Genomic DNA, 15,607 nt, shown 5'->3' with positions numbered 1-15,607 from the left:
TTGTATCTCCACTTTTTGAAAGTATTAAAGGTAGTGTTTGGAGAAGAGACAGAGACTAACAGAGACTGAAATAAGTTTTAATATTGTGTTTAGTGTAAAATAAGAGACATAGAATAAAATAAGAATGAAACTCTAATTTAATTTGTATAAAGGATAAAATTGAAATTAATTAATTAAAATGGGGTTATTTTAGGTATAAAATATTATTAAAGTTTAAATTTCTATCCCAAAAATTTCAGTTTATTGTATCTTCACTTTTTGGAGGTTCTGAAATTTTAATACCAGTCTCTTTTTGTATCTTCACTTTTCGTGTTGAGACTGAAATTTTAGTTTTAATCTTTAATCTCCAAACACAAATACTATAATTTTAGTTTGAATCTTTAACCCCAAAACAAAAGCTACCTTAAGAAGAGCTTTCAGATATTCCAAATTTCTAATTATGGATGAATGCGGATTGGATCATATATAATTAAAATCTCGATTCGATCCGCACTAAAATCATTGGATTGAATCCGATATCCGCAGTTTTTAAGTTCAGATCCGATCTGTAAAATATAAAAATATTTTAAAAATTTTATTTTACTTTTTTTAAATAATAAAATTAAAATAATATAATATATATTATAATTAATAGTTGAAATAACACATAAAAAAAATATTTACTTATTTATTTGTTTATTTTTGCAGATATGCAGATACCTATATAAAATTCACAATCTAGTCATATAATCTAGTCATATAAGTGTGTAGATCAGATCGAAATTATATCCGTAATTTTTAGATCGAATTCTGATAAATATTACGAATATGCGAATTAGATCCAATCCATAAACATCCCAATTCCTAATTCGCCCCCAAAACTAAACCTATTTCCAATGATATTTGATGGGCCGACCCGGCCGAAAATAGCTCATTAAAATGTAGTCCATTTTTCTCTCTTTGCATATAAGAGAGGACAAAAAGGTAAGTGTGAGTCACTGATTCTCTCATTTGAAAAGAAAATAAAACGAAAGAAATAACAACATCCTCTATTCTTACTCGCTCTATTCCTCGTTCGTTTCTTCACTTGCTTCCGTTGTTCACGATGATGAAGGCGGCTTTAAAGGGCAAGTACGACATCGACCGTAACGGCGGCGCCGCCGCAACAGTTGCCGTCAACGCCGGCGATGTCAAGCTCCGCGCCTCCGTCACCGACGCCACCTTCGTCAACGGTCCCAGCCTCACTGGTTTGGCCCTCGCTGTTGAGAAACCCGGTTCCTTCATCGTCGATTACAATGTCCCCAAAAAGGTTCCACTTTTCTTTTCAATAACACACTCTCTTCAACGCAACGCAAACGCGTTACCTCAATTAGATTTTTTTTTTCTTACTTTGAATTATAGCTCATAGTTATGCTTTTGGGGGAAAAAATGATATTTTTGGTTGTTGAAGAAGTTTTGGATTTTAAGCTATTTTTGAAGTCAAAATCAAGTAATTTTGGTGTGTGTGTGTGTGTGTTTTTTTTTTTCCCTTTGCTAGAGGAATAATTTTTCATATATTTGTAGAAATTTTATAATTTTGACTTCGAATTATTATAGCTTATAGTTATGTTTAGAGAAAGATTGTGCTTGTGTTATTTGAGAAGGTTTGGATTATAATCTGTTTGAAGTCAAAATCAACTAATTTAAACAAAAAAAAAACATTATTTCTTAATTGAGTTTACACTTTAGAAACAGGTTATAATGTTGACACATCATGTTTTAGCACAAATTTTGACTCTGTAATAGTCTTGTTGAACTTTGAAGATGAGTCATGATCAAATTATCCTGAGATGAAAGAGAGAAAATAATGAACACCAAAATATGCTCTCTGTCTTATGTTGACTTTTTTTTGGGTGCTATGTTTGGCTGTGCAGGACTTCAGGTTTCATTTTATGAACACTGTAAGGGTTGCGGAGAAGCCATTGAATTTGACTTATATTCATAGCAGGGGTGAAAACAGGACCATTTTGGATGGGACTTTGGTGTTTGATGCTGCTAACAAGGTTTCTGCTAACTATGCCCTTGATTCGGGAAACTGCAAGTTAAAGTACACCTATGTTCATAATGGGTTGACCACCTTCGAGCCTGTTTACGACGTAGCAAAGAATTCGTGGGACTTTGCTGTTTCTAGGAGGGTTTATGCCGATGACTCTTTTCGGGCAACATATCAGACTTCGAGCAGGATGTTGGGGTTGGAGTGGTCCCGGAATTCCAAGCAAACTGGCTGCTTCAAGGTGATTATGAATTTTAAATCTTTGCTTTATGATGATATTTGAACGGTTACTAAACATAGGCATGTTGATCTTTCGTTTCTTGCGATATTTTTTGTCTCCCTTGTTGGTGATAATTATGATCTTTGGCTTGTCTAGAAGGGGTTTATAGATATGAACAAGTTATCCAACTTTTTCATTGGTTGAATTTATATATGATGGTAGATTTTGCAACTTAGGATGTTTGTATCAATATGTTATTTCACTGCTTAAGCTTAAATTTGTTCAACAATGAAGTTTCTGGATTAATGTCATGTTCAATTTTCCCTAGTTGCTTCCAAGTTTTCTTAGATTTTCATAACATCAAGGTGAAATGCTTAGAAGATTGATGGTTTTGTTGAAAGATTTAGACCATGCATGAATTTATCAGAACTGCGATGATATTTATTCTTCATAGCAGCAGATTTCCCAAATAGATGAATCTGAAGTTTACCGAGCATTTACCATAGTATTTACAATCTATCTGTGTGGAATATATACAACTTTGAATGAAGAAGTTGCTCTTCATCTTGTGAATGGAATTCTATTTGCAAAAGAAAATGCTTTCATGCATGGTGTGAAAATGAAACATGTTCATTCATGTTTTTCTTACTTACACAGTATGATTTTCTATTTTGTATTATAGACTTGTGTTTATGATTTTATGTTATGAGTGTGATCTGTTTCTGTATTCTACCACAAACTTATAGAGATGCTATGTGTGTTGTTCTATTAGACTCAACAATGAAGGTTTGAGGTTTCTGCTTGAAACATTTAGTCACTTGCTTTTTCTTCTTCTTCTGTCATTTCAGATTGTAGCATCCCTCAACTTGGCGGAGGAATTGAAAGTTCCGAAACTCAGCGCCGAGACGACATGGAATTTCGAAATGTAGTTTACTTTTTCTGGTATCTTGTCCCAATTGCTTGATGGGTTTTACTATCAAGTTTTGACTGATGTCTCACACATCACAGTCCACATTTTACATTTGAATCTTGTATACTTGAAATCAATTTGATCATCTTGTTACTCTCCATTAATTGTTCCACATACAGTTTGTTCTTTTTGAACTAATGTCTTTTTATTTTTTATATTCTATATTTCTTTTTCGCTAATTTAACTTGTGTTTATTTTGCATTCTTTCTTTTCTTTTCCTTAGCTTTTCTTAATTATCACTAGATAGATGATAAGCTAATTTTGCACCAAAGAAACGTTAGGCCTTGAATTAACATGAATACATGATAAAGACTTGTTTCAAGTGCCAAAGTTTCATAATGAATTATGAAGAGTCATTAGCCATTGTATTATTATATATTAAGCTTTTATCATTGTCATAGTATAACTCCCACTTTTTGGTAAATTTAACCTTCTTTCATAATAATAATATAATTTCTACCTACACATCACAAATTGTGTACAAATATTGACAAAAGAACATATACAAATTTCGTCCATTTTACAATTTTATATGTAATTGTTAGGTTACAATTTTTTTTTTCGGACCTTGCATGATGTTTTTTCACTAGATTCGGATTCTCTAAAGTTTGAATTTCACTTTAGAGGGTAAAGTGTGATTTTCTACCCTTGAATAGTTTCTCTTTCATATTTATTTTTTGTCCCACCTATGAAATTAATGGTGAGAGATCATACTTTACTCTCTAAAGTGAAATTTAAATTTTAGAGGATCCAAATCCTTTTTCACTGATATTTTTTACAATTTTGTGAGTGTTAGATGCATAATGGTTAATTGAATTATTGAACACCTAACAAGACTTGTAATCATAAAGAATACTAGTTTCTCTTAAAAGGTGTTCTTACAATTAAGTCAACGTAATCTAGAAAATGAGAGAGGTTTTATAACTTTCATTAAATATTTGGAGATGTTAACATAAGAGCTTTTTTTAATCTGGATATGCAAGTTGCAAAATATCAAAAGTAGGCATGGAGTTAGCTAAATATCCCAATATGGAGGAATACATTGAACTTGGTAGATGCAAGTTAATACCAAACCAGAAAGAGTTGCTTACCTTGACTTTCAGCTTTCCTATGGTGGGTTTAATTAACAATAAATAAATTCAATGAAAACTCTGCTTATGACTTTGAACTTTCCTATGGCGGGTTTAATTGAGAAAAATATTCAATCATAAATAATTAAATATGCTTATGACTTTGAATCTGCATCTATCGCCATCAACGGGGAGCGTTTGCAAATGTTAATGATTAAAAAATAGTTGGATTCAACAAGATAATTTGAGGAAGAAATCAAGTCAATATTCAATCCTATTTAAATATTTAATTCAAATTCCATTCTTTTAGGGGGCATTATTATTCTGACTGAATAATAAGTCTCTTGTCGTTACTTAAAAATTATGTCAAAATATTTTCTTTTCCTTTGATTTTTGGACGTATCTTACAATATAACAAAAAAGGAAACATTATTTTTTTCTATGTTATTTTTTTTTTGAAAACTTAAGTGCATGTAATTATCTTCATGTGAAGTTGATCAAATTTATTAAATTATCTAACAGTTTTTAAATATTAACTTTTTTTTGTTTCTCATAGTATTCTTCAATCCGACAAGCCAATAATTAATTTGTTGTGGTACTGAACTTCATTTAAGATTTTGTCGCTGGCTAGTAGGTTGCTACATCCACAAGATAGAATTAGAATCTCCGATACTTATTTAAGCGAACTAATATGCCGGCAGGCCAAGGACTAATTCGCCGCAGTACTAAGCTCTATTTAAGGGTTTACCGCTGGCCAATGGGTTGCTGCATGCATAAGGCGGGATTCGAACTCCCGACACTTGCTTAAACGGACTAGTGAGCTAACCACCAACCCAACTTGGTTTATTTTTTTTATTTTTTTATTTTTCAAAGCCGGTAAACTAAAATTCTATTGTGCCATTGTATTTATCTAGATGCTAAGTTGGTCCAAATCGATAATTGGGTCTACCAATAGTTGAGGCCCAAATCCAAAGCTGAAAAAAATAGGTCAAATGGGTCTAGATAAGACAGAAAAAAATAGTGGATATTATTGTTAATCATTTAGTTCTAGGTCTGTTAAATTAAGAAATATTGTAGAAAAAAAAGGTTAATTATTTCTCTAAAAATAATTAAATAAACTTTCACTTCTCTTATAATTGATTCCAAAATAAAAAATTATTTTGAGGAAAAAACTCCAAACGTTATAGAAAAACCAAAAGCAAGAGGGACGAGTCTAATGTCTATGATGAGAAAAACCAAACGAACCATATCCACACAAAGCTTATGGTTAACCTCTTGGGATGTTTTTCGGGTTGGCTTCCAATAATTATAACATGTGCTAATCTTTCATTTAGTTTTGTTTTGATTTCTCTATGCCAGTTTTTTTTTTTTTCTATTTATTTGTTAATCTATTATGCTAAACTATATTGTATTATTTTATATTATTTAAAAAATTATTTTTTCAATTAATGCTCATAAATAATAAATATTTACGATAATTTATTTTTTCATAAAAACCGATAAATAAGAAGAGAATGGAATGGAATATATTTTTCTCAATGAATACCGGGTCCCACAAAGCCTTCGCCATTTCCTAAACTGAAATACTGAATTCAGTGTCAGTGATATACTTCGCTACTTCGCTTTTATTTTATTTTATTTTATTTATTTATTATTCATTTATTTTTCTCTATCCATTTCTTTGCCCTAATTCAATTCAACTTCAAGTCAAAACCTCAAAATAATATCCACTGTTCGAAAATCATCACCTTTTTCCTTAGATTTCCTCCTTAAATCTTAATCCTCTCTTCCCAGATCCAAAAACAACAACAAACTTCAGCTATGGCACAACACTGATATTGATATTAAACAAAAGGAGCTTTTTTTTTCATTCCCCAAATTTTTTTCTTCCCTCTTTGATGGCGTGTTCACAAAAAGGCAAGTTTTTTATGTTCTTTTTGCTCTTGTTTTTCTGTTATGTTCATGTTTTTAGTAACCCAATAGACCCTGAATCATTATCATCATGTTCATTACAACCTCATCACGATTCATCATCGTGCTCTGAAGCTGTTTCTGAACAACCCCAGCAACCAAATCATGTGAATCAAGAGGTTTTGTTTAGTAAGCTTGAGGAGCTTGTGAGAAATCTTAGTGAAATTGTTTCAAGGTTAGAATCTAAGTTACCTGAGGTTGTTGATAGTGATAGATCAGGGATTCAGGGAGAGGGTAAATCCAGTTATAGGAATAGTGTTGATTTTGTTGATAGAAAAACATCAAGAGAAGGGGTTATTGAAGATGAAGAAGAATTTGAGGGTAAATTTAGGAATGGAAAGAAAAAGAAGGGAACGTCTGTGACAAAGTACACTCCTTTTTGGTCAGAGAGGTTCCAATTTTCATCTGCTGTGAAATTAGGTTCTGATGCAACTTGTATAAATGTTTTGCCCTTTAGAGATCATGAGGGTTTGAGTAAGTATGTGGCAGTTGGTGACAAAAATGGGAAACTGTATGTGTTCTTGAGGACTGGGGATGTTTTGGTTGAGCTCGGGAGCTCGTTGGATTCTCCTGTCACGGCAATGGTTTCATATACATCTGCTTACAAGAATGAGAGTTTCCTGGTGACTGGTCATGAAAACGGGGGAATCTTGATGCATCGGGTTTGGGAGGGATCGGGTGGCGAAGATTGGAGTTCTCTTTTCATGGAGAATGTTGGTACTAGGTTTGTGTCGCCTGGGAATGAAGGGGAAGGGTCACCAGTGTCCATCTTGGAGGTTCATTATGTTGGGAGGATGAAGTACATTCTTTCAACTGATGCCAATGGGAAGATCAAGGTTTTTAAGGAAGACGGTACGTTTCACGGTTCAGTTGTTCCGAGTAGTAGGCCACTAATATTCTTGAAGCAACGCCTAATGTTTTTGACAGAGACTGGTGCAGGGTCATTGGACTTGAGGGGAATGAAAATCAAAGAATCTGAGTGTGAAGGGCTAAACCAGTCGGTTGCTCGGAATTATGTTTTTGATGCCACTGAGCGTTCCAAAGCGTACGGATTTACCTCGGAGGGGGATCTGATCTATATCTTGTTGCTGGGAGATGTAATGAACTTTAAGTGCAGGGTTAGGTACAAGAAGAAGATGGACATGGAAGAGCCTGTGGCTTTGCAAGCAATTAAGGGCTATTTGCTAGTTGTTAACCCGGAGAAGGCTTTTGTGTTTAATGTTTCGTCTCCACATTATGTGCGAATTGGCCTGCCTCGACTTGTTTTCTCCTCTAGCCTTGACGAGCTAAGGTCATCGTTCTTGAATTATCCATCGGCAAGTTTGGATTCAGAATCAAAGGTGATACCCTTGATAGCTAGTGACCGTGAGAAGCTTGTTGTTGTTGGTCTCGGAGGTGGCTACATTGGAGTATATCATTCTAATCTTCCTATCTACAAAGGGGAATTCAACACCATGCTATGGACTAGCCCGGTATTGTTCTTCTTACTCTTCCTATTTGCGGCTTGGCATTTTTTCGCCAAGAAAAAGGAGGCTCTTACATCTTGGGGACCGGATGATCCTTTTAGCTCCACATCAGCCCCAACCGGTGCTCCTTTGGCATCCGGTTCTGGAGACAGGTCTTTCGTAGACTCGTCTTCGAGAAGTGCTGAAGTTATGGATCTTAGAGGTGGACCTCTCAGAGGTCCATCAAGAAGGTATGGATCTCCTTCGAGGTACCCTGGAGGAGCTACAAGCTCCTATAGACTTGGTTCTGCGGATCATAATCCTAGGCCGGCTTCCGTTGATCCGGATTTCCGGGGGGCGTCCGAGCTGAAATATAGGGCGACCACAATGGAGCCTCCGGGTTTCCCCAAAAGAAGAGATCCCCTGTTTGCAGGGAATCAAGGTGCAAATGATCGCAGTTGAGTTGAGTTGAGTTTCGTTGCATAGTTGTTGAAAGATTATGAGCTTTTTTTCATTTTCTCTTAACTAGTTATGAGATTTTCATTAGGTTTTTTAATCTCATCTTATGATCATTTGGCAAAACCTTGCTCTTTGATCCTCTGCAGACTGCAGTTTTTAGCTTTCAAGTTGTTGCATAAAAAAAGGAAATAAATTATAATGAGAAATTTAAAGCCTTTTTCTTCATTCACTTTTCTCTGTATACAGTTTATATGTTAGAAATTGTTTAATCAGCACTCAGCAGAGCCAAGAATATGCACGGGCTAATTGGCTATATCAGCAAGAAAAGAAAAATACTGTGTCATAGATTTATATAGATGTGCAGGAAACAAGAATATAAGATTGGACCGGCTACTTTTAATGTCTTTGGAGTCGGTTTTCTGTGATTCTGTCACTTTTTGTTGGTATTTAGATACACTAATTGCATATGAGGCTTGGTACAAATGGTAGATTTGTTGGCCATGCAGCTGTTATTAGTTATCTAATCATATTTATAAAATTTGTGACTCAAATTTTCGGTTAATTATACATTGATTTCCAAGTATTTATAATGCATGTTAAGATTAAGGTTTTTCTTTTTAAAGTCTTTGTTAATTGTTATTAAGTGTTATCTTGTTAAAACAACATAAATAAAGTATTATTAAAAGCATTTTTTTATACTTTTAATGTATTGAATATATCAAAAACTTGCACAAGATTTTATTGTTATCTTATTAACAAATTGTTTTTTAAGACTTGTCTTTAGCTAAATCCTAAAAGCATTTATCAACCTATAATTTTCTATGTAAAGATTTTCCTACTTATGATTATCTTTGTAATTCTTCCTTATAGTGAATTTGAGTGTTTTCTACCCATTTTTCTACATGAAAACTATCACAGATAAAAAAAAAAGGTGATTTAAAAGCATCTTACTACATGTGAACTCTTAATTGGTTTGGTATACAAGACATTATAATATCTATCTATATGTTCTTTCATGTGATTTTCAGCTTTCTTTACTAATCTGATATCATTATAATATAGACCTTGCTATTAAAAATTATTAATCTCGTACCAATTATTAGTTTCGTTACAATAATACTGTTAATAATCCATGTCAAGTGTAACCATAGCTTCTACATAATTAAAACTTACCATTTATCGCCCCCTATTTAAAGAATAAATAGATAACGGAAATAAATTTTTTCAATTATTTTATGAAGTGTGATATTTTATTTTATATTATTCAAGTGTGATAAAAAAAAAACATAAAAATATTAAATAATATAAAATTATACTTTACAAAAAAAAAAGAATATCCATTCTCCTATAATTAACAACCTAGCTAACACTTGACTAATCTTCACCTAATTCTTCTAGGAACAAAACGTGCTTTAATTTCTACCCTTTTGATCATTTTCATGTCGCTAATGTTCGCCATAAGAGTGAACAAGGGAGAAAGGTCTTCTCCAATGTTTCCATCTGTCGTTACGGGACTGGAGTCTCCAAGTTAGTTTCTTCGATAGGGGAAAGGCCTTCCCGGTTTCAAAGCTCGATCGGAGTTCCTTTCTTTTTCTATCGAAAGGGAAGTAAGTAAGGTCTTTTTTCTATTGGTTCCCGCCAAGCATTGGCGCAACTGCAGTCCCATAGTGTGTTTCCTTCTCCATAGCCAGAAAGAAGGCATGTCTTCGTTAGCTTCGATTGCAGCACCAGAAGCAGTCTCACAAAATCGTACCAAATGCCCCTTCTTCTTTATGGCATCGTTGTCGGCTCTGAAACAGCTGTTCAAACTATCCCTTTTAAGGCCTTCTAAGCCTTCCTATTCGCTCTGGAACAACCCGCTTTTGGATAGGCATCGATAGATCCAAATGGAACGACAGGAATGGATATAGGTGAGATGGCCGGCCCAAAGGTAGATAGCGGCAGTTTGGCCCTGGGTTGGTCTGTTGGTTGCTAAGTAGCTTATGGCTCCCCTCTTTTTCTTTAGATTTAGAGGCTGTTTGGATCTCTTTTCCTGATATCCCCGTTAATTCTTTTTTGGGGAATGAGTTCGGGTTCTCAATCTGATGTTCACCAAAATGGACGTTTAAGCATATCATATTACTTTTTCGGTAATTTCCCATTGATGAGCATAAAATACACATATAAAATAATAGAAGGTGCTGAGTATAGCTAATAGCTAAATAATCTAAAGATGCTAGATCAAGCAAGAACCCCTTAGCGGAACTGACCTTTCTGTTAATTGCATAGGGGAAGCCCTCCCTAAAAAGGCGACCAGCTTTCAATTGAAAAAAGATATGAGAATCTCAGGTGCTAGCTGTAGCCCCTCTCCCTACTAGGGCGCCACCTCTGTCCCAGAGACAGTATCTACCCGTTCCGGAAGAAGGCAAGGCCAGAAGAGAAAGTATATGACTATAATGTGGGTTTAGGGTATGCTAGCTATCTCACTATCGGTAACGGAAGGGCTTTCTCAAGTCTTTCTCTCGTTTCGGAAGCACTCTCCTCATTCTTTCGTTAGGGCGACTGCTGCCCCCGTATAGCGACTCTCTGCTGCTTTTACTTAGCTGTTTGGTTTGCTCCTGCCTTTGTATCTGCTATGAGTGAATCTACTCTGGGGTGAAACAACCCTAGTAGTTGGTAAAGGATTGCCTTTGACCATACCTTTACCTATGCCTATATGAATATCTTCAAGTTGCAGATCCAAAGCGAGTAGTTGCTTCAGTAGAGCCGGTTGATTCCGGCGATTCTGTTGATAAAGCAGTCAATGAAGAAAGACATGGTTGAGTCAGTCGAAGAAGCAAATGCTCTCGCCTTAGGGGAGCATACACACCTACTGCGAATTAGAGAGACCTGACCTACATTCATTAATCATCTCCTAGGAATTTCCCTTCTCAAGGTAGGTCAAAAGAGCAAGCCGAGGAAAGGAAGACTCTATCGAAAGGTGTCTGCTCGTGGAATAGAAAGAGTTCGTTGCATCAACAAAGCAAAGTGTAGTAGTCAAAAACGCTTACTTAAGCTCATCGATGTGTACTCACTCTTCATAGTAAGCTGTGAAAGAGAGGGCGCTTCTGAGCTAAATCAATCCCGCACAGGTTCTTACCCGTAACTTTACACTCAATGGAAAGCAAAAAGGAAGAAAAAATCCGCTTTGAAAGCGATTCCAGAGACTATAAGAACGACCGGGTGGCAGGTGGGAGCAGTAGAAGCATTGAGATTTGCTTGTTCAGAGATGCGTAAAAGTATGAAAGTGGATTGCAAGGGTCAGGCACCAATGCATTACTAAAGAATAACAAACCAGAATAACTTCTCAGGGAGCGTGGAAAGAAGTAGACCTAAAAGTGATATCTGTAGGCCGACCTTGGGATTGATACGCTTCGACTTAGCCTATCAAGGCTAATGCACTCTCTTGATCCAATGCTCAATCTTTCGCTCAAATGGGAATGGCCGAGAAATCTTCAAGCTGTTCCCAACAGATCTTGTGAGACGGTGAAGCACTGCATCTTTCTAGCTTCAAAGAAAGAGTAAGACAACGAAGTGGGATGATTTCCCAAGCTTAGGACTTTGATCAATGGGCACCTTAGAGAGGCGCTAACATGCAAAAAAGCCTTCTTTCGGGTGGCAGATGTCAGCGGTTTAAACCCAAGTAGCTGTGGCCCATGATCCAAACGCAAGCAGTCAATCATGCTATCCTTACCTTGAAACCAATTCCTTCGATTCCGCTTCTGCAGCAGTATAGTTTCTCGGTACCTTACCTTGATGCCTACAGCTCAATTTGTTTTCGAGTGAGGGCAGCGATTTTTCTTTTGGTTGTTCTTGTGGCGTCGTCTCTGGGCGGCGCCTTCGGAGTCCGATATTGCCGAAGGACAGTGTGGACCGCAGCTCTGCCGCAGAAGGGGAAGATGTTGTTTCCGACCAGAATGCCGATTCCGCCATCCGGCCCCGAGGAAGCGAGATTGTGGCACTCCAGTCAGCCATCTTGGTCTCACTCATATTGGGGATCAGAGACAGAAAGCGGGCTGATCCATGAAGCTCAATAAACGCTTTACTCCAATGAACAGACGAACCGAATCCTTTCTCGATGGGAAAGCTTGACCTTAATAGAGTGGACAGGCTCTGATCCTCGCTTTGCTGCTCACTCGTAAGGGGTCACGAACGGGAAAAGAAGAAGGAGTTAGCGCTTTCACCTGGTTTGGTTCAGGAATTGGGTGCTATGGAGAAATAAAAGTAGTTTATCCCGTCTCCTTAAAAGGGGTGGATTGGTTTGAATAGCCCTATTGACCAGGAGAGTCAGCATTACCGCTCTTTGCTTTTCCTTTTAGAGAATCGACTGTGAACTCTGGTCATGGCATGGGAAGCTATCCTTCCTTATTTATTCTATATTCTTTATATAAGTTGTTTTGATCCCCGCTAAAGGTAAGCAGGGGAGATCTTTGAACAGCATCCAATCCTTATCTTTTCACTTTCGAGATCGAAGAATCATAGCTATCAGTGCATTGGCAAAGCAGACCCAGACTAGAAAGAACAGAGAGTACACTAGGCTCTGATCCTTTCGAAAGCAAGATTCGCACTAGAAGCATTGGCAACTTTGCGTTGCCTTCAGTACGGGAGAGTCCAGTCCGTCTTTGTTAAATGGCATTTTCTTTTGAGAAGGAATAAAGAGCATCAAAGCCCTATCTAAGTAAAGCTTCCTTATCCTTTGAATCACGATCTTTTGAAAGATCAGAGTCGGCATTCTTTGATTTTGCATTCCCGCTGTTTACATCCTCTCGAGTTAGTTCTTGCTTGCACGAATCCCAATGGAAGGCCTATCGTATCTACGATCGTCCTTTGCCAGGCTCCAGGCTAGAGAAAGGCTATTCCATATCAGCTGCTATGCTAGCTCGACTAGTTCTTAGCTTGATTGAACTCAGCATAGTTAAGATAGCTTTTCTTTCTATTGCTTGAGTGGAATCTGTTGGTATCCCCGGATGTTAAAGTCCATGGTTACCAGTGGGGATCCAGTTACTCTGTTGGGATATTGATTACTTAAATCAGTATTAACCTTAGATATTTAACTAAGGTGTCCCAATGGTGGCAGGCCGGTGGAGTCAAGTGATTGAGGGCAGTGGTAGGCGGGAAATCCTTCTCTATACAAGCGTATGCGGAAGCATATAGCAAAGGTTTCTCGGTTCTGTCCATGACTAGGCTGTGAAAACCCTTCATCCTTGTGGTGAATGGTCTTCAGTCAGGAGTGTCCACTGTATGTTTAATGTTCAGTGGTTAATTACTTACCTATTGGACCTTAAACCTACAGTTGACCGTTGGTCCTAGAATGTTATTCTACTTTCTTCCAATCTCATAATAGGATCTTAGGCAAACGGGGACCGGCTCTATGAGCACCCTTGGGCGGTGGTTTCTCGATCCACTTGCTGACTTGAATGGAAGAAAGACAGTAAACCTGAAGCTTTTTCTTCTTCTCTTATCTTATGAGATTTCTAGTTAATGATTCGTGAGAACATACTTTGATATTCGTAGACGAAATTCAATTCTTTTGCTGGAAAGACAAGAGACCAGAAATGAAAGATTAAATAGCTGGTCCAGCGATCGATGACATTTCAGAAGTCTGGCACTACATTGCTTTATAGTAAAGAAAGATAGGAATTTGGAAATCCCTAACTAACCAAGAAGGGCATTCCGGTTCCAATCCTGATCTATCAATAGGTGGTAGTATGTCCCCCTTATTCCCGACATGCGCCAGGAGAGGCTAGCGAGACTTCAAGGCTGTAGCGAACAACCATCTGGTAAGAGGAAAGAAGGAAAGCAGAAAGAGATGACTACCAAGAATCCTTGTAAGTACGGGTATCCATAAGTTCGGGATGTAAGAGCCAGTAGCTCACTGAGCTCATTATCTCTATCCCACTTCGAAGTCGATGTGTTAAGCAAAGTGATGCCTGAAACCATAAAGAGCAAAAGAGACTCGGATGAAAGGTTCTCGCAAGGTTTTTTCTGCCATTGATTGAACTAGGCAAGATAGCGTACATTGAACCAGAAGCCATTTCACTTCTTGCTGTTGTCGACTCTGAACGAATGCTTGAATCAGTTTCATTAAGAAAGGCGAAAAAGACCAGGCAAGCTCAGAAAGGAGAAGAGAAGCTTTTTCCTATACTATGCGTCCGCTGCTATTGATGCATCAGCTGCCATTGAATTTGCTGCTGTCTCTGACAGAAAAGATGTGACCGACTGCATTAGCACTTGTTGAATTGGTCTTCTGTAAGTGCAATAACTTCGGAGTAGTTTAAAATAGAAGTAATAATACTACGATAAGTGGTAGGATCGGTGAACAGTTCTCCAGTATCCTTTTTAAGCCGATCAGAAACTGCCATTTTCGTTGAATAAGGTTTAGCGTCTGCCATAGGAGCCCGAGTCAAAAGAGAAACTGCATATTTGCGTTGGCTAACAATTAGCTTAACGATGTACTTCAAGACCCAAGAAAGAATGCAAGCGAGACTCCCGCACCATTGTTTCGAAGGTCTGTGGCCATGTCTTTGATTGAATAGATATGCTTAAAAGAAGATCTTCCATTCTTTCTCGGAGTTCACGTCAGGCTTTTCCCAGGAAGAAGGTCAAACAAAACAAGTTTTCTCTTTTCTTCAACAAGAGCACCACCCTCGTCGCCGCGCTTGGCTAGTCTAACTTGGAATTAGTTGCCCAGTCACTAGTCTCAGTCCAGTACCTAGGCATTCTCGGAAACCCATTACTCTTTGAAAGAAGCCTGCTTGACTATAGAGCTCTCTTTCATATCACATTACTTATTCTATAAACTGCCTCACCCGGGAAGGACTCACTCAATGGCTAACTCTTTGCTGGCAGGTTAGCTTAATATACTTAATATCCCACGCTTACTCTAGCTTACTTGGGATTCCCTAACCCTTTCTTAGCCGATTATCCGGTTATTGCTTCTTCTTCGAGTGTTCGCCCAGAGTGCAACGCCTTGAGTGGTTTAGATACCGGCTTCTCTCGATGAGAAGGAAAGAAGGTCGGCGACTAGTCGTATTGTCATCAGATGAATGACTGGCCTTTCTCATTGGTTTAGGGGTAAGGGTCCTCATTACCGTGGCAGCATCCGAAATGGGAGTAGATCCTCGGATGATGGCCCCGGGGTCAGATTCGGGGGGAAATAATGACTCAGGGAGTTGGAAAAAGTACCTCCACCTGTCGTCTGATTCTGAAGGTCAGGGTCAGGAACATGGGGAAGCCGAATCCGCTTCAAGAAAAAGAAGCTCTGATCCCCGAGAGGACGTCGGGCCTTCTTCGGTAAGGCGCCGAGTGGATGCTCCCGAACCCTCAACCTCATCCGAGTGGAGTGGCTCCTGGATAGAAAAGTGGTTAAATCGGGGGGAAACTTCCTCGGCCCCTGGCGATGGTCAACAACCACAGGGGGAAGTGGACCAACCAATTCCTGCT

General features: G+C 37.8%; 2 protein-coding genes across 2 annotated transcripts; both read left to right on the top strand.

Moving 5' to 3' along the window:
- The first annotated feature begins 943 nt into the window (after positions 1 to 943).
- Positions 944 to 3,380, top strand: LOC107495980 (outer envelope pore protein 24, chloroplastic). Its single transcript, XM_016117182.3, has 3 exons — positions 944 to 1,288; positions 1,893 to 2,252; positions 3,080 to 3,380. Exons 1-3 carry the CDS (start codon positions 1,085 to 1,087, stop codon positions 3,158 to 3,160), a joined length of 645 nt encoding a protein of 214 aa, XP_015972668.1. The 5' UTR covers positions 944 to 1,084; the 3' UTR covers positions 3,161 to 3,380.
- Positions 3,381 to 5,954: 2,574 nt separating this feature from the next.
- LOC107495967 (uncharacterized membrane protein At1g75140) lies at positions 5,955 to 8,375 on the top strand. Its single transcript, XM_016117164.3, has one exon. It carries the CDS (start codon positions 6,170 to 6,172, stop codon positions 8,147 to 8,149), a length of 1,980 nt encoding a protein of 659 aa, XP_015972650.1. The 5' UTR covers positions 5,955 to 6,169; the 3' UTR covers positions 8,150 to 8,375.
- The last annotated feature ends 7,232 nt before the right edge of the window (positions 8,376 to 15,607 follow it).

Source organism: Arachis duranensis, chromosome 6, assembly GCF_000817695.3.
Source record: "Arachis duranensis cultivar V14167 chromosome 6, aradu.V14167.gnm2.J7QH, whole genome shotgun sequence".
In the NCBI taxonomy this organism is placed as follows: domain Eukaryota; kingdom Viridiplantae; phylum Streptophyta; class Magnoliopsida; order Fabales; family Fabaceae; genus Arachis; species Arachis duranensis.
The sequence above is the reverse complement of the archived record's forward strand: the minus strand, read 5'-3'. Positions and strand labels throughout refer to the sequence as shown.